The sequence below is a fragment of the Haliotis asinina genome, chromosome 14, assembly GCF_037392515.1.
Source record: "Haliotis asinina isolate JCU_RB_2024 chromosome 14, JCU_Hal_asi_v2, whole genome shotgun sequence".
Lineage (NCBI taxonomy): Eukaryota > Metazoa > Mollusca > Gastropoda > Lepetellida > Haliotidae > Haliotis > Haliotis asinina.
In genome coordinates, this window is record NC_090293.1 from 12,089,785 (window position 1) to 12,115,769 (window position 25,985).

At 42.0% G+C, this 25,985-nt stretch overlaps 1 protein-coding gene across 2 annotated transcripts; it reads right to left on the reverse strand.

The window, feature by feature from the left end:
• Positions 1-142: 142 nt before the first annotated feature.
• On the reverse strand, positions 143-25,870 carry LOC137261213 (protein AATF-like). 2 transcript variants are annotated; one of them, XM_067798923.1, is made up of 14 exons: positions 25,768-25,870; positions 23,963-24,151; positions 17,826-18,015; positions 17,295-17,437; positions 11,757-11,834; positions 10,563-10,700; positions 8,467-8,581; positions 7,590-7,775; positions 7,306-7,414; positions 5,476-5,598; positions 4,835-4,980; positions 4,165-4,248; positions 2,451-2,522; positions 143-1,556 (listed from the first exon to the last, which is right to left on the reverse strand). In XM_067798923.1, the coding sequence occupies exons 1-14, from the start codon at positions 25,823-25,825 to the stop codon at positions 1,511-1,513; spliced, it is 1,677 nt and encodes a 558-aa protein (XP_067655024.1). In that variant the 5' UTR covers positions 25,826-25,870; the 3' UTR covers positions 143-1,510. The 2 variants fall into 2 exon arrangements, with proteins under 2 accessions (XP_067655024.1, XP_067655023.1); XM_067798922.1 differs by having other exon boundaries at positions 146-1,556; positions 25,625-25,811.
• Positions 25,871-25,985: the final 115 nt, after the last annotated feature.

A 25,985-nucleotide genomic window follows, 5' to 3' on the forward strand; every position in this document is an offset into this window, starting at 1 on the left:
TTTGATAAAGGAGAATCGTAGATTGAAATGGGATCAGTACTTTCAGAACCCAAATGTTTTCAAAGTAGTCTGTACTCCACACATCCATCCCTCCAACCATGAGCATAACAAGTAGGAGAGAGCGCACACAACACATCAGATCAACAAAATTTCCCATATTTAATATCATATATATATTTACATGATACAGTAACAGGTTTTTTCATCACTGCTTGGATACCTTATACTTCAAGATGTGGCAGATGGACATACAGAGGTCTTTAGCCTGTGAGAGGTGTTTCACTCCTGTCATTGCTTGTGAACATCACACTCAGCTTTTTCAAGCTAACAGATGTCAGTCTAAATAATCATGACTGGATCAGACAATCCAGTGACTGACATTGTGAATAATCCATCGGGTGTTGGGTGATAATGGCATTTTCAACCAAGCCACGGATTTGTTTGGGGAGCATTCTAGAACTTTTGCAGGTTATGGAGATGACACAATGATATGGACAATCACCTTCTGTATTTTAACAATGGAGATGTTTCGGTATAGGTTCTCATAAATGTCACCATAAACCAGGAAGAAGAATCTATTCTAACCCACAGTCTCCGCATGACTGCATACTCCAAAGCCAGCCATTGTTTCAAAAAACTGTTTGGCTCGCATGTACAGACATCATAATAATTGATGTGACATCATGCTGAATTCAAATGATCCAGTTCTCTCATAGATACCTGCAGAGAGGCTGACATGAGACTTACAAAAATACACGTCTCCGAAGATTATGAATTCATAGTGATAAATAATTATGAGTGAGTTTGACATGGTTCTCAGCAATTCCAGCAACATCACAATGGGGAACACCAGAAATGGGCTTAACACATGATACCCACGTGGGAAATCAAACTCTGGTCTTTGTCATGATGAGAATAACCACTACCCCTACCAACATAAATAATTACAAGCGTCCATTGTTGGAGTGAGTGAGTGAGTTTAGTTTTACGCTGCACTCAGCAATATTCCAGCTATATGGCGGCGGTCTGTCAATAATCGAGTCTGGACCAGACAATCCAGTGATCAACAACATGAGCATCGATCTGTGCAATTGGGAACCGATGACATGTGTCAACCAAGTCAGCGAGCTTGACCACCCGATCCCGTTAGTCGCCTGCGTCCATTGTTGGATGTATGGGTGTGTATGGTATGTATCACTGCATGTTAGTAAAATACTGTTGTAAAATCTCATTCAGTTTTTAACTACACATTTTAAATGACTGACACTTAAACCATAACGACATCACCACGAATATATCTCATATATCCATTCACTCCCTAGTTATGAAGATAAAGCAAGATGGCCACCACAGTAATGTATGCCATAGATTTCTTTGTATAATTTCAGAATGTGCATGTTACAAACACAAAACCTGTTTTTGGATAGCATATTTTAGGGCATTCAAGACGGAGCAAGTTCCTCTGATAATTTGGTAGGCTTCATCTCCCTCCTGATCTGATGTTGTCTGTTCAGATTCTGACCGTTTTTCCAAACAGTGACTTGAACAAGTCATTCCTGAAAAAGAACAAACAACCAATGCAAGAAACAAAATTCTGGGATGAGAATACCAGCTGACAGCTGATGTATAAGGGGAGATGACTGTGTGTGCTTGGCTTGGAGCTTGTGTGTGCATTTGAGTCAGTATGTGCATCTGTGCATATGCATTTCTTGTACAACAACTATATTCGCAATAATCCAGCTGTATCAAGGCAGTGTGTAAATAAGGAAAGTTAGACCAGACAATCCAGTGAATGGCAAGCAGCCTTCAAACAAGTCACCAAGACTACTACTGGCAAACAAGGGTTAGATGAGCACTGGCCTGACAACTGACCCATGTTAGCATGTGTAAGTGCCACCCATTCGCGATTGCCTTTATGAGAGAAGTTGCCCCAGGTTGTCCGCAATCAATTGTAATTGTTACACCCACCATGTGAGAGACTTATGAGCAAGGTGTCTACAGCTTTTTCATCATCAAGCATTGCATATGCACCAGCCTAAATCTGCCTTCCCTTTCTCAAACCAAATGGGTCTGTTCACTGCCATGCACAGCCTACTTCTCATAAACACCTTCTCTACACCGGTTCAACTAGTCCTTGTTTGCCAGTAGATCCAACAGTAATATCTCGTGACCAGCACAGTGACTAGTTCTAATCCCAAACACACAGCAGGTTGCATGTGGCACACACACTGTTTAGCTTATAATTTCATTCAGTTTTAAATGGTAATAATCAATTACACTGTCAGGACTATCTACAAACATCTAGTACCTGGTGACAAGAAAAAACACCACACAGAACTGAACACGATACGTTTCATCTCGCTAGTGAAGATGAATGACAACAGGAAAGTATCATGCAGATCATTACAGTTACTTTAGTATAATAAAAATGATACGCAGTTAACACCTACCTTGCATCATCGGACCAGATGGAATGGTCGATTGGTGCCATGAAGTTGACTAGTTTTGCATGGACGTCATACCTTCAAAAGCCAAGAAAAGTGCATTCTTAATCATATTGACTAAGAGAATAATTGCATAAAAAAATAATTTCAATTTTATTAACATTGTGGGTACAATAACTGGCTGTCATGGAAAATGTCCCACCCACACATGAGTTAAAACGTATATAAAACATAACAGATTCATTCATCAATGTACCTCCTCTGCCTCAGTTAACAGTACAAGCATTAGAGCAAAGCTAATCTCTCTCATTTAATGGGCACTGATCAGTTACGTTTGGTGCACAGCTGAATTCTTTCATCCAATGAGAAAAAATCATTTGAGCAAACTAAATGCACGAGAGCTACAGTCTCTCATCAAATGGGCATTGATCATTTGAGTCAAGTCCACAGTTAAGTCACTTGAGTAAACTACAAGCACAAATCCAAAGCCTCTCATACCACAACTGTTCATCATTTTGGTTAAATGTATTGCATGTGTGTCCTGATAAACAAGTAATTAAATTAGCAATAATCCAACAATATCAAAGCAAGAGACACCAGAAATTAACTTTACACATAGTACACATGTAGGGGTTTGATCCCGGGTCTCTGGCATAACAAGCGAATGATTTAGCCACTTGGCTACCCTGTCACCAGTCCTGTTAATGTACTTCAGCCATCACATTTCAAATGGACACATCCATAAAACATTTACTAGGTCAGAGGACATGCTTTGCACAGAACTTGGAGTAAGTGAGTAAGTTTAGTTTTACACCGCACTCAGCAATATTCCAGCTATATGACGGCGGTTTGTAAATAATCAAGTCTGAAGTAGACAGTCCAGTGGCCATCAGCATGAGCATCAATCTACGCAATTGGGAACCAATGACACACGTCAACCAGGACAGAGAGCCTGACATCCCGATCTCGTTAGTTGCCTTTTATGGCAAGCATGGGTTGCTGAAGGCCTATTCTACCTCGGGACCTTCACAGGTCGAACTTGTAGTGCACTTACACAGCAGGTGCTTTTTGATGAGCATCAGCGTGAACTAGTCTGAATTAACACTGGTGTTAGTGCTAGTCCACACAGTTACCATCCTCCAGATTAAACATGGATACGTCGACAGAGTATATGACTCCAAGCTGGCCAGGCAGGGTAACAACTCTTACATTATTTGATATAACATGGCGACCCAACCCTCAACCTACACCTCTTTGCTGTAAACACCATGATGATCCTGGGTAAGAACTGATTTTCAGTAAACCATGCTCGTTGTGAGAGGCGACTAATAGGAACAGGCGATCCGACTCGCTGTTGATCACTGGATTGTCTGGCCCAGGCTCAGTTATTTACAGAAAACCACCATATAGCAGCAATATTGCTAAGTGCGACGTAAAACTAAGCTCACACACTTTCTGGCAAAATGCTCTATCCACTAGATGACCGAGGCATTCTAATAATAATAATGATAATAACAATAATAAGGGTATTTATAGAACGCTAGTTCCACATCACTGAGGGACATGCTCAAAGCTTCACAGAACGTTCCTGTGTTCTGAGACGGACAGAGTACTTTTGGCAGTTCTTGCAGAGATAAAAAGTGACATGTCACTTGTCCCCTGTGCATTTATAAATAGTGACAGCAACTGTGAAACCCGACAGAGGTGGAGCAGTACCCACCTGATCTTCCTCCCTTTGCTGGCTCGTGTGTCAACCTTCTTCTTCTTCACCTTCGTACGTAACTTCTCAATTTCTAGCCACTGCCTGTCACAGGGAATTTGTTATTGTTTTCATTCTAATTTTTTCAGACAACAAATATTAAAGTATTAATTGCATCAAAGCCACAAAATGCAGCCATGTGAAATTATGAGGTGTGTGTTGCAGTTTGATTGGTTGAAAATAATATTACGTAATTGGCCTAGCAACTAGTCTGAGTAACACCTGTCCCAGGAAATATACCATACGATCATGCTGGGAACATTGTTTTGTTGGTGGCTGTTCAGCACAGTGGTTGTCCAGTTAAAGTAATCAAAGACTGAACAGGCGTCCCAAGTCATGATCAAATTTATCTTAAAGACTCCAAGTAATTGATGTTCCCAACATATTAGTCAACCTTCAAAAAAGTGAAATCTGCATTACATTTTGTGCAATTTGCAGGAAAAAACTCTAAGGAACTATATGTTGTTTTTTTTAATTTTGGGGAGAATTAACAAAATAACCAGGAAAGTTTTATAACAAGCTAACCAATTCTATTCAAAGATTGTTCGGTTGTCCTAAACCAGTCATCAGTTATGAGATTTTAACAAATTACCAACACAAGTTCACCACAAATGTTTTCACTTAATCTCACCTGCTGATTGCTACTGGGTCATTGAGTTCACTTGTCTTCCTCTCAATCAGCTCCCGTAGCAGCTGGTGGTAGAAGTCGCTGTCATCAAACACCTCGCCGTCATAGTCATCACCAGGAGAAGCTGTTGCTGCTGCTGGCGGTGCTGCCTATGAACACAAAGTCCATCATCCACTAGAGTGTAACTGTAACGCAGACCATATTATAGTGGTGGATTTTTAAACCCAGATAATTACAACTCACCAACTGTCAAAGCCCATTGCAGATTCTTCTCCACCAAGTGACCTACTGTGTCTGTGTTTCCCCCAAAACCACGTCCAGACTACCCTGGGATGATATTCCCAAAACATCAGTCCTCTTCTAACCCCTTCTCTAATCCACCACTCCCTCCCCTCCCTCCACTCATCTCCCCCTTTTCTCCACACCCCATCTGCAACATTCCCTCCCCTCTCCCACCCACCCCCCATCAGTCTCACCTACCCTCCACACCCTCCACTGACCTCTCCCCTCCCTCCACTTATCTCCTCTCCACATCCTAACTTCAACATTCCATCGCCTCTCCCCTCCATTCACCTCTACCCTCCCTCCTCTCCATCTCCCCTCTCCACCCTTTCAACATTCTTCTCAACCCTTCTTCCACCCACCTCCTGACTGTCCTCAGCGTGTCTCTGGTTCTCTTCTGCTACCTTCTCCTCCACGCCAAGGATCCTCTGTCCACTTCTCTTCAGCTGTGTCCGCCTGATGAGGCGGTCCTTGTCTCGCATTATCTAAACATATTCAGAACAAGAGTCATCAGAAGATGACATATCCCCCCAGAACCCACATGTTTGAAAGGACAAATAATCTGAGTTATTCATTGCTTTTTAGACAATGTTTGAATTGTTTCCATGGAATTCATGGAACTTATAAATGCCATATATCTGTAACCAGCAAAGTCACAATTTCAAGATCTGTCTCATATATATGCCAAGATCTGTTGAAAGATATGAAATGGTTTTTGAGTTGAGCTCTTGGAACGAAGCCCACCCTTCCTTTTGAGACCGAAATGTTTCCATGGAAATCAAGAAAACAATAAATCACAAAAACCTGTAGAGAGCAAAAGGCACCACTTTGGGTTCTGCAACACATATCTGCCAAGTTTTACCGACAGATATTAAGAAGTTTTTGAGTTCTGCTCCGGAAACGAAACACACCTCTCACTTTTGAGACTAGGTCCGAAACGTTTCCATGGAAACTGAGACAATAATACATCACAAGATCCTGTACATAGCAAAAGGCACCATTTCAGGTTCTGACTGATATATCTACCAAGTTTTGCATAAAAATATTGAATGGTTTTTGAGTTCTCCGGAAACGAAACACACCTCTTCCTTTTGAGACTAGGTCTGAAACATTTCCATGGAAACCGAGAAAATAATAAATCACAAAAACCTGTAAAAAGCAATAGGCACCACTTAAGGTTCTGACTGATATATCTACCAAGTTTTGCAGACAAATATTGAACGGTTTTTGAGTCCTGCTACGGAAACGAAGCCCACTCCACCATAAGACTAACACCAAAATGTTCCATGGAAAAACAAAAAAAAATATAAATGCCAAAAATCTGTAAATAGCAAAAGGCACAACCATAGACTGAGATTACTATATCTATCAAGTTTGGTTTAAAGATATTGAACAGTTTCTGAGTTATGCTCCGGAAACAAAATGATTATGGACAGACAGATGGATGGGGGACAGACAGATGAGGCTGTATCCCCCGCATTACATGCCGGGGGGATAAATACTCACCTTAATCATTTCTGAACATATGATTAACCCAAGATCAACCATAACAAGGGTAGCTCTATCAGGCTACTAATCTGTCTTTCCATAAACCGCCATATACAGAAGTTTCAAGATTTGCATCTGTCTAAACCCACTTTCACTCGCATTTACTGCTGCCAGCTTGAAGAAGAGAGGTGTGTATTTGAGGGTTTTATCTTGCATTCACAAGTAAGTACCACGGGCATAAAACTTTAAAAATATTTGATTTCTTTTAATACTCTATACTGAGGTGAGGTTATTGCACGCACAAACTGTATGGCCTTGGGGAAGTGTCATGGTCTCTGCCCATTGGTACTGTAGGGGTCAGTACTGTGGATTTGTACTGAGCAGATCAGTTCTGTGGACCGATACAGTGATCAGTGCTGTGAATCGGTACTGTGGATTGGTACAGTGGGGATTGGTACTATGGATCAGTACTGTTATCAATACTGTGAATCGGTTCTGTGGGGATCAGCACTGTGGATCGGTACTGAGGGTCGTTACTGTGGGGATTGGTACTATGGATCTGTACTTTGGGAATCGGTACAGTGGATCCGTACTGTGGATCAGTACTGTGGGGACTGCTACTGTGGATCGGTACTGTGGATCAGTAATCCAGATTGGTTCTGTGCTACAAAGTCAGAAGCAACTATCATGCATTGTCTCCCCACCTGTTCGATCTGCTTGAGAGCTGACTGCTCCAGGGCACTGAAGGACTTCCCCTTGATCTTCCCAGATGCAAGCCTGGTCTTGTCATTCCACTTGTGTATCGTCTCATTCCTGGAATCATGAAGACACGACATACAATCTGGAGCAGGCAGATTCATAACACTGGAAAAACCTATCACAGCTGGGTCAGAAATCAGGGGAACTAATAGTCGACAGTGTGAGCATCATCTAACATCAAAATAACACATAAACTCATAAGATTACTGTACAGTGGGAATGTGTCTACCTGTACGTTGCAAATCCTGTATGTCTCTTTGCCAGAAAATCAGGGTAATCTGACATCTTGAATTTCCTCTTGAGCCCCTGTATGTCCGTCTGCTGTCTCTTAGGTTTCTCAACCACTGGTGCTGACTCTGTTTCAGATTCGCTGGTGATTTCTTCATCATCGTCATCAGAGTTAGGTTTAGTTCCACTAGACACAAGAAGTAGCAAGGATAAAGATACTGAACATTCTGCACCAATCGCATGGTAAAGAGACCTAAATGTTCATGCATGTCTCTTGTTTCAAGCTGTTTGTTGTGATACATATTGGGGTGATAGGGCAGCACAGTGATTCAAGCAGTCCTGATTTGAGTCCTAACATGGGAACAATGTCTGAAGCCCATTTCGGGTGTCTGCCACCACAGTATGTACGAAATATTTCTAAAAGCTGCGTAAGACTAAACTCACTCACTCACTCACTCTGTTTCTTGACACTAATTGCAGTATAGAAAGATAGCATAGGATTTGTACAGATTATCTGTTATCAAAAATAAGACCTTTTCAGGGAATTTCCAAGGCCCAATCAATATTTATAAGAAACTACAGAAACACATATAACAGTCGCTGAAGACACACGATTGGACATCTGACCTTCCAAGGGAAATAACTCTGCTTGAGCAAGAAACTCCTGAAGGTTTTGCTTCGCAATGGAGATTAACACCCACTGTCTTTGTAAGGTATTTTTTAAAGTATTATTGCCTGTAGTATCAGAATGACAAGTTTTGCTAAGCATAAAGCCTGTGCAAGTGACTGGCTTACACAAATCTAAGGCCACTTAGGGTGTCCACATACAATTTTCAAAAGTCCGATGGGACCAAGTATACATAATGTAGCCTCCATACTTGTCCAGCTTGGGGTCGGTTCCATCCACAACATGCCTCGTCTCCTGGTTCTGGTGCAGCAGCAGTGTCTGGACTTGGAGCAGGATGTCCAGCAGCTTCTTTAGCACAGACTGGGCTAGAACATAGAACACTGCCGGTCAGACAACAGTCACACATCAACTGATAACACCTGACAACACACAGACAAAATCTGACATCAGCACAGACTCGGCTAGAACACAGAACACTGCCGGTCAGACAACATTCACACATCAACTGATAACACCTGACAACACACAGACAAAATCTGACATCAGCACAGACTGGGCTAGAACATAGAACACTGCCAGTCAGACAACATTCACACATCAACTGATAACACACACACAATATCTGACATCAGCACAGACTGGGTTAGAACATAGAACACTGCCGGTCAGACAACATTCACACATCAACTGATAACACCTGACAACACACAGACAAAATCTGACATCAGCACAGACTCGGCTAGAACACAGAACACTGCCGGTCAGACAACATTCACACATCAACTGATAACACCTGACAACACACAGACAAATTCTGTCATCAGCACAGACTGGGCTAGAACATAGAACACTGCCAGTCAGACAACATTCACACATCAACTGATAACACACACACAATATCTGACATCAGCACAGACTGGGCTAGAACATAGAACACTGCCGGTCAGACAACAGTCTCACATCAACTGATAACACACACACAATATCTGACATCAGCACAGACTGGGCTAGAACATAGAACACTGCCGGTCAGACAACATTCACACATCAACTGATAACACCTGACAACACACAGACAAAATCTGACATCAGCACAGACTGGGCTAGAACATAGAACACTGCCAGTCAGACAACAGTCACACATCAACTGATAACAAACACACAATATCTGACATCAGCACAGACTGGGCTATAACATAGAACACTGACACTCAGACAACAGTCACACATCAACTGATAACACACACCCAATATCCGACATCAGCACAGACTGGGTTAGAACATAGAACACTGACACTCAGACAACAGTCACACATCAACTGATACCACACACACACACACAATATCTGACATCAGCACAGACTGGGCTAGAACATAGAACACTGACACTCAGACAACAGTCACACATCTACTGATAACATACACAACATCTAACATCAGACAGCACACAACCACACATCTGACAACAACAGACAACACACACAACATCAGGCAACCCACAGATAACCTCTGACAACATCAGACAACACAAAGACAACATAAGACAACACATGGAAAACATCTGACTACTGACAACATTCAATATCTGACAAAACAGACATCTGACAACACACAGCCAACACCTGACAACATCAGACAACATGTGACAACATGCAGACATGATCTGACAACAAGACAACATCTGACAAGGCACTGATACATCTGACAACACACAGACAACATTCAACAATAAACATACATGTAACAAAAGTAAAAAAACATCTGACAACAAGCAGTCAAATCTGATCATCATGTCTGACATTTGACAACAGATTCTGACAACGCATCTGACAATATCCAGCAACATACAGTGAACTGTCTATCTCATGACTTAAAACAGTCGCCATAAAAGACTAACGGGTTCGGGTGGTCAGGCTCGCTGACTTGGTTGACACAGGTCATCTGTCTCCAAATGCGCAGATTGATGCTCATGCTGCTGATCACTGGATTAGGCCGCCATATAGCTGGAATATTGCTGAGTGCTGCGTAAAACTCAACTCACTCACTCACTCAAAACAGTCAGAAAATATCTGACGACATGCAGACAAATCTGATCAGTGTCAGACAACATCTGAGAACACAGTAAGACAACATCAAACAAGTAAGACAACACATGCCTCTACAGCCATTTGCAAGTTATACAGCCACTGAGTATCTCACTTTTTCAATGCCCTGCCCCCATAACCCTGTCGTTGCTCACAACTGTACACACATACTGCTATGTTTACCAAACCTCACACCGACACCTGACAACAATGACTGAAATGCTGCAATAGTCATGTACATTCAGGACTCACTTAGACCTACCATCAGTGACTGCCTGCCTATAGTTATCTCTCCCTTGTTGCATAAACAGATCCCAGGTGGCAGGCTGAGGTAGTTGGTTGATAACAGATGCCACTTTTTGAACTTTTATCCTTTCCTCCAGAAGGCTGTCCCACAGTCCTGAAACAATCACGTGTTATTGCCCTGTGTTAGAAGAAAACAACATTAAAGAACGAATAAACTCACATTTTATATCTCTTTAAACTATAACGTATTCATAATTCCTTTTTGAAAAAGGCGTGGTTAATTAATACTGAACAATTAAAAGTTGCCAATAAGCTGACTGCTTCTCTCTCACCCGCCAACAAAATCACAGACAGGTCACGTAACTCTGTCACCAGAGCACTACAGCACTAATGCAGTGACGTAATGTGAGGAAGGATTTTCAGTTAGTTGTATATGAAATGTGTAACAAACTCGTCAATTTGCTGATTTCCTGGCGTAAACAAAGACATGCCGAATTGTTGTGTTGCCGTCAAATGCTCCCAGTTGTCGGGTGATGGTGTCACCATTCACAGATTTCCATTGGACCCCCCAAAGCGCAAACCGAGTGTTGTGGTATCCTGCACTATTATATTGAGTTGTTCGACGCCTACCTTGCTTCCAAGATAGAAAATGCTACTAAAGTTTGTTTCCATTGAGTTAAAAAAATCAAAACTACTTTCTAGTTGTAGAAAATGATTGATGACCAAAGGGATTTTGTATGACACAATTTGTAACATGTGGATTGCTTCCTCAGAAGAAATGTTGTGGTCAAGCAACAATAATATTGTAAGTAGTTTTATACTGACATCCACCTCGCTTCCAAGAGTGGAATTGTTATGTTATAAGCAACGTCATGCACAATCCTATTGTAACTCAATCAAATATATTCAGGGAAACTGAAGCATTGAGAATTAGTTGAGATTAATAGCCCTCAAACAGTACTAGTCTATGAGAACTACTATCCTTCTGTTTTCACATTTTAGTAAGCTTAAGCTGGCATGAAGTTCAAAAGCTGAATACTGGCAATCTGTTCTTAACGCCAAAGAATGACTTCAGATGACCAGAATAATTAATAGACTGCCAAACTCTACATCACACACTTGCTCAACAGTTCAAACTCATAATTATTCCATGGTGATAAAATAGGAAAATCTCATGTTATTCCAGCTGTTATTAGCTGTGAGTTCATACCTAGCTGAGACTGGGCAGCTGTCCCTTTCTGTATCTCTTCACTCTGGTTCGATTGGGAAAAACTCTCAATTCCTCCATCTGTGACATCACAAAACAATGCATTAATATTTCCTCAACATATATATTTTGTTTGTCAGACCAAAGGTAAGATTACATCTAAGTACTAGATCTAACGATGAAAGAAAAATGTACTGTGTAAAAGTCACATACAATTAAGGTGATTTCATCAAAAGGATATATATGAGGGTGCCCATGCTATGCACTATTTAGAGAGAGAGAGAGAGACCCATACCGATATTTTGGCGTGAGTGCTTTAAGCACAGTATAATATCAGTATAATATAATTTTCTGAATAAAATTGATATTTTATACTTTTCCCGACTCATGCTTAATTTATTTATCTCTTCCTCTCTGCAAAGGTAGTGGAACACCTAGAATCCCTTGAAGTTTCCTTCTAGAATAAGCGGATGTAAAATACACTCACCCACCAGAAGGCTCCCTTTCCCCGCCACAAAGGTCACATGACCTGCCATGCTTGTCATTCCCTCCAAATCAATACACCCGACACGAGAATTACTAAGAATTCAGCTTGCGTGAAAGGGGCGGCTGGGAGGGCTTACGTCATGAGTCAGGATAAGGATAAAATATCAATTTTATTCAGAAAATTACACATTTTTCCTCATCTTGACTCAAATTTAATTGCTTACAGAATGTGACGGAAACGGTTGTGGGTGAGGCCACGCTGGATTCTGCTGGCTGTCAAAATTATGTCCAATATTCTCGTCCCTTACGGGAACTTGTAATTCAGTCCTGTTCTTCCAATATTCATCTGTAATTTCTGAAGAAGGCTTCAATGACTGAAACGTGATGATATCTAGATTAACTAGCATCCTGCTAGTATCTAATGCAACTGAATGTCAAGATTATAATCAAGACCAGTTGCAAACCTTCTTCATGTACAAGTATCTTCATTAAAAGTACAGGGTCATAATCACTAGTCTGTTCAAGACGTGTCCATGGACCATTGTACTCTACAGAGTGTCTTGATCTCTACAAGTCACGTGATAAACGGTTGAGTGAAACTCAGCGCCTCTGCTGCACAGTCTGTATGCGCAATTGAGAGTTTAATTATAGACGGATCAGCTGAGGTGAAGTCATTTTTACTTCATTACAAATGTATTATGAAAACAAATGAAACACTTTGAAGGTTAATCATCTGCCAGTGGTAGAAATGGTAAAAAAACTATTAGGACGGGAAAATAACGAAGCCAATGTACGTCTCTGTATTTTGTCTCATAACCCTAATTAGTTTATTGTCATAGTTGTATGATTTTGAAAATTAATAAAAGAACACACAGAACTCTGCTTATACTTATAGTAAATTTCTAACATGACAGCAACATTTATACATTGTATAGATTGCCAATGTGGATCCTATTTCACACACATACTCGATCTAGTGTGTGTTTTCTGTCATATAGATTCTGCTGAATGCTACAACAAATAAATTCAAACAAAATGCAAATAATGAATGTAAAACAGACTAATTTCATAGCAACAATGTCAGGCTACATGTTCAGAAATGTATACATCAATATCCACATAAAAGAACGATATTCCATTCATCTGCAGCTGGTAAATAATCCTGCTCTGTGTCGTGTGTCTTACAACAGTCTAATTTGCGAAAAAGTAACACATCGTTTCATGTCTTTCATATTGGTGAAAACCTGATAAACCTCTCATTGGTCACCCAAGATAGCACACCTGGCAACTAATTGTATGATGTCCGCCATTCTAAGTAATTTAGTTAACCAATAATGAGCAATCAATCAATCAACGCAATGGTGGTTAATTCTTTGAAGGGAGGATGTTGTTTTTACACTCGCACTTTACGACAGGATGTAGTCAGTACAGATTAGCACATCTACACACACTGTCTTTTGACAAATCCGCTGTAGAAGATAAAAGTAATTAATCAATCAGTGTGTTATCGGTTAATCCTTTGATCAATGTTTGTTTTTGTAGCTCAGCTGATAAACCCTCTTGCATCACTTACATGCACATATTACATAACATACAATACATTTGCCATTACAGGGCTTAATTTACAATGTTGAGTATTTACTCCAGACAGGAGAAATGCCAAATGGGAACCTTTGATGAGTAACCTGAGTGGTGTTACTACTAATTATACCTGTTATAAATTCATTAACTGGCCATCCAGAGACTGATGACAAATAACACGTGTAGGTTTACACCATCAAACGAGTTACAGCAAGGAAGATATAATTTCTGTGTCGCATGCAGCCTGAAAACACTTACGGGCCAAAACTGTTTTTAGGATGCCAACGGAACTTCCTTATATAAGAAATACATACAGGCATTTGCTGTGTACTTTGGTAAATAGGTGTAATAAGTAGGGGGTTTTTACTTAAGAAGATTTTCAGATTTCTCTACCGAAGGCAAAGTCATCGTTTTTAGTTTACGAATTCAAATAAATCAACTGTGTGTTTTTATTATCATAAATAATAAACCAGGGTAGCTGCCATAGCTACCCAAATTTACGTGTGATATTTGCCATCACAGCTGAACCAACACTCAAATCTGTCTAAATATAAAGCTTTGCAATGTTTCGGACTGAAATGGCTTGCTGCGTGCCTGTAGGCATCATATGTTCACATAACATGATTAAATATTGAGGTTAAAAACACAGACATAGGATCAAATTGGATCAGTCACTATATGTACCATCCAAGCATCCGAAAAAAATACACTGCTGTTGACTAAGCAACGAGTGAGTGAGTGAGTTTAGTTTTAGGTCGCACTTAACAATATTAAAGCTATATGGTGACAGTCTGTAAATAATCAAGTCTAGACCAGACAATCCAGTGATCAACAACATGAGCATCGATCTGCGCAATTGGGAACCGATGACATGTGTCAACCAAGTCAGTTAGTCTGACCACCCAATCCCGTTAGTCGCCTCTTACGATAAGCATAGTCACCTTTAATGGCAAGCATGGGTTGCTGAAGGCCTATTCTACCCCGGGACCTTCATGGGTTTGACTAAGCAACGACTTCGTAGAAGACGACTTCGTCTTAGACAATGATGACTTGGACTTCTTAGACCGAAACGGTCACGAATCTGTTGAAGATCTCTTCTGCGGTCTGAGAGATGACTCACTGGAGTCATGACAAAGCCCCGAAGGAATGCCAGACTGGTCGCTAGAATGATGTATTTCAGCAGTTAACAACATACGGCTACCAGAGGCTATATCAGCAAATGAAATCCGACGTTAGATGTCCCTTGCAAGTCTACATACAGAATAAATAAACAAAGCAAAATCTGAATCAGACAAATTGCTACAAAATTTACACCCAGCAGTGGAAGAACAAACGGGCTTACATGCCAGACAAACTAAATGCAGATCAACCACTGACAGCCATAATCTGCATTGAAAACACAATTTCATCAACTGTGACTAAGTTCCAGTTGACAAAATCAGTGCTAATAAATACCAATTTAGTTACAGTTTTATTATAATATGATGTATATACATAAGCCAAATACCGCATACGATATAATTTAGTTAAAGGACTTATCGTCGTATTGGGACCCCAAGATGCCTGCAGCCGACCTTGTCAGGCGCTGAGGAGAGAGTGACAAGCATGGTGGGTCATGTGACCTCTTTGGCGGGAAAATAGGGGCTTCCAGTGGGTGAGGATTATACGTCCACATCCTTTAGAAGGAAACTTCAAGTGATTCCAAGTATTCCACTACCTTTGCAAGGAGGAAGAGATAAGCAATTAAGCATGAGTCAGGATAACGAAAAATATACTCAGTCCGTATGAAAACGCACCACTCACGAAATCTGGAATAGCTCCATGTATTGATATGTGAAGTATATACTTATGGTGCATTTGAGATAATGAATGATTTAAGAAGACATGTAAACATCATTAAATTTCATTCACGATAATGTTAATGCGCGAGAGAGGCTTAACTGGTGTAGGGGTCAAACAGGAAAGTCAATAATGGGTGTGACCGCATTTGCATTGACACATATGGTGCATCGTCATCGCATGGAGTTGATCAGTCTCTGGATAGTGTTCTGAGGGATAGCATTCCACTCCTGAACAAGGGCAACCTCAAGTTCTCGGATGTTGTCCATCTGGCGTCGACGTGAAAGACGTCGTCCAGTTTCACTTGCATCCCATAAGTGCTCAGTAGGGGAGAGGTTGGGTGACAGAGCTGGCCACTGAAGCACGGGGATGTTCTGCTGTGCAAGGTACTGCATGGACACCGTTGCAGTGTGTGCCCTACCGTTGTCCTGTTGGAACGTGTGGACATCGTGGTGCTGGTTGAAGAATGGCACGACATGGTTCTGTAGCACCTGGTCCTGGTAGTAGACAGCGTTCACCCTTCCTCTGCAGGGGTTCACCCCACACCATAACGCTACCACACCCCAACGGTCCGTCTGAACGACACAATCGACGTTATAACGTTCACCACATTTCCGCCAAACACGTATACGGCCATCTTAAGTGAAATTGTGACTCGTCAGAAAAGATAACACCGTGCCATTGCCGTAGTCGCCAATTCTGGTGCCTGTTTGCCCACTGTAGAAGCTGGTTTCGGTGATGATCTGTCAAATATGGCGCCGAAAAAAGGACGTTGTGCACGCAGGCCTGCAGCTCGCAGACAGTTCAGTACGGTGTTAGGGTGAATGAATCCACATCATCCTTTGGACTTGAGCAGCCGCTCTTGTCGCTGGTAGTGTTCTGTCTTGGACATGATCCTATACCATGTGACGGTCCTGACGTCCTGTTGTCACACACGTTGTTGACCCAGTCGAGGACGGTCCCGATTGCTCCCCATTTGCAGAAACCATTGATGGAGTCTTGCGATCGTTGTGTGTGCGCAGTGTAGTCGTCTGGCAATTTCCCTGGTGCTGGCACCATTTTGAAGCATGCCTATGGCGCGTTCCCGTTCATGGGCTGTAAGTCGCGGCATCATGTCGGCGTTTCACAAGTGTAAGTGAAGAAGTGAAATTTTATTCGGATACACATGCTTATAAAGGCAATGTGTGCACAAATTCAGAGTGAAATTCATTTTTCTCATGTTGCGTTTTTGCAAAAAATTGCCTTGCGTTACAGTTAACATGAAATTATCGCATTTCTTGCACCTGGCATGTCGGGTGACATCACTGTAGTGTTGTTGTTGTATAAAAATTAGAATGAAGTTCATGAAATATTGACTTTTTTCAAGTGGTGCGTTTTCATGTGTACTCAGTATATATAATATTCTGTTTATTACCGAAGACATCAAATTGAGGAAAATAAACTCAAATCGGCTTCAAACATAGGCTGGCTACCCGCCATGGCCACATTTAGAACACAACATCATAAAAGAGACATGATGTCACGTCACCATGACAAAGTGATATTTTGCGATAGGGCATTGTATGAGAAATATGAACCCTGATATTTTCACACTCTTAGGTAATAAATATATCTTGTAAGTTGCAAATAGATTACCCTCCTCCTCCTCATTTTCTTCTTTCTCATAGTCTTCATTATCATTCTTTTTCTTTTTATCTTTAAAGGGATCTTTGAGGATGTCTCCATCATCATCATCATCATCATCGGCATATTTGCTGTAGTCTCTGTCATCCTCAAAACTTGAAAGAAGTTGAAATGATTTCATCTAAATAAGTACACATACAATGTATTTCCTAACATTAACATAATTATGTTTGTTACAAAACATTTATATTAAACTGACAGATGTAATGTACTATTGTACCAGACACTTGCTCTATATATTAGTGAAAATGTATCGGAGCACTACAGCACTAAGATTATTTTGTTGAAGTGGACCTAAGTCATAATACTTGCTCAATGTAAAGTCAAAATCATTTCAATTGAAATGAAGCTCCAGAGACAAACTGAGGAAATCTAGAATTACTTCATCTAGTACTTTAACAATGTCGGAAGGCCTAAGCAGTGGGAAATAATGTGGTTTAGGGGCTGGAGACAGACTAGAAGATAACAAGTACAATTTCTCACCTAAATTCCATTTTGTCGGTACTCAGTTTAGACTTGAATATTTGTAAGTCATCATCATCGACTGCATCATCATCATCATCATCATCATCATCATCATCATCATCATCATCATCATCATCATCCATACTTTCATCTCCTCTCTTCAAGGATTTTTCCAGGGCATCAATTGCTGATTGATCAATTTCATCATCTGTGAAATATAAAGATAATTCCAGTTTGTTCAAGAAAACACATCAGAGACAAGAAACCCGTTCTCAAAACAATACACTGCTGAACCTGTCTTCATACATGTCAGACTTACTGCTGGTCCTAGAATAAGCATATAATTATATGTATGCGATTCCTCTGCAGATGTGTCTACATACAAAGAATGTGTTTTCAAGGTATTTTCAACCAGTGAGTGAGTGAGTGAGTGAGTGAGTGAGTGAGTGAGTGAGTGAGTGAGTGAGTGAGTGAGTGAGTGAGTGAGTGAGTGAGTGAGTTTAGTTTTACGCCACTTTTAGCAATATTCCAGCAATATCATGGTGGGGGGCACCAGAAAATGGGCTTCACACATCATACCCATGTGGGGAATCAAACCCAGGTCTCCGTCTTGACGAGCGAACGCTTTAACCACTAGGCCACCCCATTTTCAACCAGACAAATAGAGAATCTCAAAAGTGTTACTGATATCAATTACAGCAATAGGAGTTCATAAGGCTGCATAAAAAAATTAAATGTTTCTCGAGCTCATTTTCCCCAAAAGTGATGAGGGCGGAAGAACGTTTTTGAAAGTTTGTTACTGAGAAAAAGTGATGAGGGATGAACACATTTCTAATTTTTTCTCTCAGAAATACAGTTTGGGAAGTTTGGCATGTTTTAATATGTATATATATAGATTCAGTAACACTCGTTCTTACAGACACTCATTCTTATAGTGGACGAATGAATGATCGGGACATGACCAGCTCAAAATTATTTTTTCCAAAACGGCAATAAAAATATTGTTAAAATCTAAATATTTTAGATATTTAAATACTTACCATACCATAGGTCTATAGCATATTACCTCAAGTTTCGCTTAATAGGAGATCCGACGGAGTTGAATTGCATTCAATCTTGAATGGCTACCTCGCAATCTACGACTGTCAGGATACGGAAGTATATGGATCTCCCCACTGCGCATGCGTGCAGACTCCACGAAAAATTTCACTTTAACTTCTCGGTCCAAAGAGTCCGTAGTAGGGAGGAACGTCCAGCATTGGGAGGGACTTACCGCCCTATGGTAAGCTAAGTATTTAAATATCTAAAATATTTAGATTTTAACAAATTTTTTACTTACCTTACCATAGGTCTATAACATATGGATACAACAGCCTTGACGGTGGTGAAGGATTCCAGAGGACCGTCAGCGTATAAAACAAATCCCACAAGTCACGTACTAACCACTGGAGGGGTAGGGTATCTTAATACATAAGTACAAGACCCCTATAGACCATGGTAAGTAACATCATTCCGTAAAGGGCGGCAGGACGAGTAAGTCGCTGTGCAAATACTAATGGTCCAAAAGAATGCAGCCCCTCCACATCCTCTACTGCAAATAGTGACTGGGAAAGACTGCTGAAGATATTCAGAAACACCCAGCCATAATGTCCGGAACAGAACAATTCCTATGTAAGGCAATCATTGAATCTCATGGGGGTTGTTAACCGACGGGTGAGGAATTCCTAGTGAATTCCCTTTCGTTGTTGTGGAACCGGACACAATGACTGCTCCTCTCTATCCTCTGGTCAGATGATGGTTGAAGGTGGTGGGATGGTAAATAATCAGTCTAGTTGCCCTGGCAGCTGGTTCTTTGCCAGGAAATCCCAAAGGAGGCCTAGGTGTGAAGCACCATGTCTGGTCTGCTCGAAGCGGATCTTGGTCATGTCAAGTGCGTGTATCTCGCTCACTCTCGCCTCTGTTGCTAATGCCAGTAAAAACACAGTTTTCCGGTTAGATGGTCAAACAAAGTCCGGTCCAGTGGTTCGTAAGGACAATCCCTCAAGTGCTGAAGCTCAACATTCAGGTCCCATGCTGGTGACCGGAACTTCACCCTCTGGTCTTCCAGTTTAAACGCCTTCAGCATAGCAATGAATTCGGGAATCTTAGAGACCTGCCTCTCACTTCTGACAGCCAAAACCGTATTCAAAGCTGACAAATAGGTTCCAATAGTACTGCCTCTGAGTTTCCTCAAGCAGCGCAAAAAACGCACAAATTCTGCCAGGAACTGGGGCGATGCTGATAGCGGGAACTGCGACTTCTGGGCACAGAATTTCTCGAAAGTAGCCCACTTGTCATCGTAGAGTGATCGGGTGGAAGCTCTGTGTGCCCTGACAATAATCTTTGCCACTTGCGACGAGTAACCTTTGGCCCTCAAAGTCCTCTGTAGATGGTACAGGTGCATAGATGCAATTGTGCTGGGTCCGGGTGCAACATCCGACTGCGGGGATGGCGCAGCAACTGATTCCACTCTGGCAGCTGGAGCGGACTTCTTCCTGCGAAGTGGCATAACTCTGGGAACCACGTTCTCGCTGGCAACCAAGGCACGACCAAAAGACGATGGATCCTCACTGTGAGCCTGAGCTTCACCACTACCACTGGTACTAGCACTGGTGCTGGGAAGGCATACGCATCTAGTCCTTCCCAAGTCATCGACAAAGCATCTGTCGCCCAAGCTGCTGAGTCTGGTATTGGAGACACGTAAAACGGAAGTTGAGTGTTGAACTTTGTGGCGAACAGGTTGTGATCCTGGCATAACATTCAAAATATCTCCGGGTGGAGCATCCACTTGGTTGGAGATGGTTTCCCTGGTCATGAGAGTGCATCAGCTAAAACATTTCAGCACCCTTGAATGTGACGAGCTCTTGCTTCGATGTTGTTTGCATCTAAAATGCTGGCTAGGTGAAACGTAGGTGATCCAGTAAGGACTTGGATGTGGTTGTCCCTTGTCTCAAGATCAAGAACACCACTGTTGCATTGTCTGACACTATCAGTAGGTTGGAGTGCCGCAGTAGCGATGCACAATGACTTATAATGCCAGCCCTCGAATACAAACCTCAGGAATTTTCTGTGAGCCGGGTAGATCGGGATGTGTAGATAGGCATCTTGAATGTCGAGACTGCACAGCCATGTAGCCGGCGTCAACTTGAGGCATAACTGTTCTAAGGACACCATCTTGAAACGAGGAGGCTCCATCAGGTACCACTCGTTAAACAGTGCCATGCTTTGGATCATCCGTAGCTTGTTGGAATCCTTCTTGGGAATCAGGAAAACCGGAGAGTAGAACCCTGATGAGAGGAGTGGGTCCGGTACCTCCTCAATGGCACATTTTCCCAGCAGCACTGTGATGTTGCCCTCCAAAGTTGGCGTTCTGACTCTGAGTACGCCTATGTCTCCGGATGCGACGTTAACAGTGGAGGTTGAATAATCAGTAGTCTGTAGCATCTTTTCAGAATTCCAGTCACATAGGGATCTTTGAGGATGGGCCAATTCTTCCAGAAGATATCTAGTCTCCCGCCTACTGGTGTAGGGAACACTGGCTCGGCTGGAGGCGGGAGGTCCGAGTCGTGACAGGTGACATCCTCAACGTCTTGAGTAGGGGCGCTTCCCCTTCTCTCTGCCAGGGGTGGCGGGGGCGTCCCTGCTTGTATCTGCTGGCTTGCAATGCTCAGTTGATGCGAACCTCTGGCCACGACCTCTGGTAAATGCCGACCTGACAGATGCTCTCCTAGGAATGTAGCATCTCTTGCCTCTATCTTGTGTCCCCAATTTGCAGATAAGAGTGCTTCAAACGCCGACAAAGATACCTCTGTATTCCTCAGATCGGCATGCTCCTTGTATACGTCAGGGATGGCATTCCCGAAGACAGCTTGTGAAGAGAAGGGCGTCCTGATCAACTACCGCTTAAATTCCTCCTGCCAAGAGCACGCATCTAGCACCCCATTCTGTGCACGACCGTCATCATTGTCAGAGCTGTCCTAACATGTCCCAAGAGGTTTTGCAACACCTTGCCTTGCCAGATGAAAAGCGATGACAAGTGCTCCAGCCTTGATTCATTATGCTCCATTAAGTCCACCGCCACTGCTGACATAGCTGACGCCAACGCAGACACTGGTTTCACGATGCGCCGCAACTCAGTATCAATTGCCTGTAGTCTAGACTCTTGAACCTTGTACAAAGTGGAAGAGGACAGCCTCTTGATGACTTCATCTAACACTGCCCCTGAATCCGCAAAGTCCAAACTATGCACGTTGTATTCCTGCTTCTTAACCTTTAGCACCCTGATCGTAGTGTTCAGGGATAGTTTGGCAAAGTCCTCGTTCAGAGAAGAAATGGCATCCGCCACCATAGGGTGAGGTGGTATCATCAGCTCTGGTTCAACTCTAATGGCTCTGTCGCTTTCTACTCCCGACGCCGGGGAGGGACAATCCGGAAGCCAATCCGCAATCCAGTCATACATTGCTGATAATGGCAGGTATGATCCGCAGAAAAACTCTATTCCTCATTCACCATCCATGAAACAGTGGACTTGCGCTCCGTTGTCCGCATTCTGTGAGTCAACTGTCTGGCCCGTGGGGACACAGATCGAGATCTGGATCGTCTATCCCTGCATCAGCGGTGGAGAGATCTGCCTCTGTGAACCGGCCATCTAGATGATGAGCGACAGGCTCCTCAAACGTTATCTCCTGACACCCGAACGTCCAGTTCTCCTCCTGTCACTAGTCCCAGTCCTGTTGCCTGCTGGCGCTCCGAATGCAAGTGCATCCGATCCTGACATCGATCTACCAAACGTGCTCCTTCTTCTGCAACGTCTCGGCAATGTCCGGAATGAGCTGAGGTGTTCCAGTCAGAGGTGTCAAATACTCGTGAGGCACTCCTGGCATCATCGCTGGGGCTGGTATCAGCAAAGGTCTCAGTATCCGCTGCACCTCTGGGTGCATAAGGGTGTCCGGCCTCGCCAAGTCCACCCATCCTGCCGGCTGTGCGGTAGGCGTCGGCGTCGGAAGCAGCATAGGCGTCGGCGTCGGCGCTGAACTTGGCATCGGCGTCGCTCCCTGAAGCGCTGCGTGATGTTGGCCAATTGCCTCCAACTGCGCTGTAGTCTCCATTGTTTTTCAAATCTCCACAAAAGTGTTGTGTCATGCACAACAGCTGTAAAAAATCGAAATAACCAAACAATAAAACAGGTGGAAGACAAAACACCCATATCATGAAAATGGACTGTTCCACACATCGTGCTACACACGTTGCAATAGACAAGTGAAATCGCTGTCACTTTGAAGAAGGCACAGCCAAAATTAACTTAAAGCAACACAAAGTAACACAAATCCTAACCATAGTGGACATAAAAATCTGAAGCAAAAGTCCACCAGTACACAAAAAACCAATCCGCATAACAACATACGGAGTCGCATGAAAAAAATGGAGACACGATCACATGCCTCACACGAGGTAGCCGACAAGTGTATCAAAACGTAAATTATACGTTAAAATCAACATAAAGATTGAAAAGTATACATATCACACTCAAAATCCCTGAAAGGAATAAGTGAATAGGCGAAAAAAGTTGAAACTTTGTTAGACCTGAAAATTTTTTTTAGCAACCCAACATGTCTAGATCTAATGACGCTTGAAGTAAAAGTGAAGTTTTTCAGGGAGTCTGCACACATGTGCAGTGGGCAGATCCAGATACTTCCATATTCTGACAGTCTGTGAGGTAGCCATTCAAGACTGAATGCAATTCAACTCAGTTGGATCTCCTATTAAGCGAAGTTTGAGGTAATATGCTATAGACCTATGGTAAGGTAAGTAAAAAGTTGTTATGCGTAACAAATATAACTAATGTGCCAATGTCCGAGAAACATTTCACTTTTTTTATTTAGCCTAAGGTTACAAATATCCAAGACATGTGGAGGATATTTTAACTTTTATCTGTTGATATACTGGATGCGGGTGAGAATCTTTTCACTATCAAAAATCACAATGAAAAATGTACATCTCTGAACATGGTACTGCCTAGGAGATATTGTTGGATCTCACATAAGTAATATCACCAGTGGACCACAGGTTTGGATGATAAGTCATCACCTACTTGATGCCTTAAATGTGTGAGATACCTGTGTCAACAACATGTGATATTTTCTTCAGAGCTTTCCGTGTCACTTTTGCCCCTGCATATCTGTTATCAGAATCAGCTAGTATGGCAGCTGTGTGTCTGCGTAGCTGGCTGAATTGGTTGTCATTATCATCACCATCATTATCAAAGTCTTCATCATAATCTGTTTTGACAATGTTTGCAGAAGTATCTGGAAAGAGAACATATGGATTAATAATGTAAATATTCTGATGCTCATAGCTCATTTCACTTTATACATGGGCTCATAATCATGAACTGGATAACAATAATAGCATAACCCTTATTTCTACTTAACACAATTAATTTCTAGCCACCTAATATATATAGAATTGGGGTAAACACTAATAACTCAACACACCATTTAACATTTTTCTGTAAATTGAATTCATTTGAAAAAAAATGAATAGACACGAGCAGAAAATGTTTTGCTTGACCTTGTGTGCATGGGTTAGATTGGGATGTCAACGGTTCCCAGACACCATCATCCCTCCCTGCGCAATAAGCCTTGCTCTCTTGCGCAGCATCTGATACTTTTAGGTTCTCGGTATCGAGGAAACTTTCTGGACAAGTGCCAGAATATGATCAAGCTTGGAATTGTCAGATTAGTCTGATTTTTTCACTGACATAACCGCAAAAAGGGCGGAGTGTGATGTCACAGGTGTAATAGTACATGTTGCTGCTTCACATTGACAGCTACCAATATATCCCCAGACAAGCATGGTTTGTTCTTTGTTGTGCCGGCATGTTATGGTTGCTGAACTATTCTGTTGTTTTATCAACTATGGGGGTTGTATCAAATATTCACGTACAATTTACAAGGTGTGGTACCTGTATCAATGAAGAAAAGAAATATATAGATGTGCAAATGATATATTATGACCAACACCAGACAGACATAATATCATCCACTGATCAAATAAGCCAAAATTAGCCCCATAGTCACCCATTGTCTAAGGATTAGCATACTTCGTTGCTCTGCCTACCTTAGTCAGTACGTGCCTGCATCATGAAAGTGCCAATTGTTTAATCGTAAAATTTGAAACTCTCTGTATCACAGTAGCCACTTGCCACAAAAGGTATACCCTTATCATACCTTTATCATGTTTATAATCTTAGGTCAGTTTATAGTAAATCATATTAATCATCCTGTCATGGATCAATGAACTGGGTGTAGGACTATTCCCCACCAGGTCCCATCTGCCATTTCCCCACCCAAGAATATTCTTGCCTGGTGATGTCACCACCTTTGTCAAAAAACACCTGTCAAAAGTACGCTAAACTGTAAACAGCGCATCATAAGGGTACTGTGTTTGGATGGTTAATAAAAATGTAGTAGTAGTAGTAGTAGTAGTAGTAGTAGTAGTAGTAGTAGTAGTAGTAGTAGTAGTAGTAGTAGTAGTATATATTTGGGTGGGATAATGTCCGGGTTAGGAAGTGGTAGGTGGGGAACTGACTAAATGGGGAAATGACTGGAACCCAAATGAACTGTCCCGATCTCGATCGTAAAAAAAAAAAACAAGGATGATCGAAAACTGAACGCCACTAGCATGTTTGTCTCCTGTGGTCGTTTAAATATAATCTGATGGGACAGTTGACATCTCGTACTCTCAAGACTTCGTGTTTATTCACAACATATGGTTACCATAATCTATATCGTCCTCAGGATCTCTGAATACCGGCGTTGGATTAGCTAGTTTTGCAAGTTCCTCTGTGAGTGAAGCCATGCTGTCCCGATTATGGAACGACCAGACTCTGTCTATTACAAATGAACTAACATTCTCCTACCCAGAGTTCCATATGCTAAGTCATCGCTGTGCAGAGTGTGTTGTGAAGCGGGTACCATCCAAAGAACCAGTTTACGCCCGTACCTTTACATTCGGAAAGTCTCGGAAAGTTTCGGATGACGAGAATAGCCGAAACGACAACAGAAAACTATAATCATAATTATGCTTTCCGATAGCCTATGTAACTGTTAATATTTTGATGAGTAATAGGAACACGTT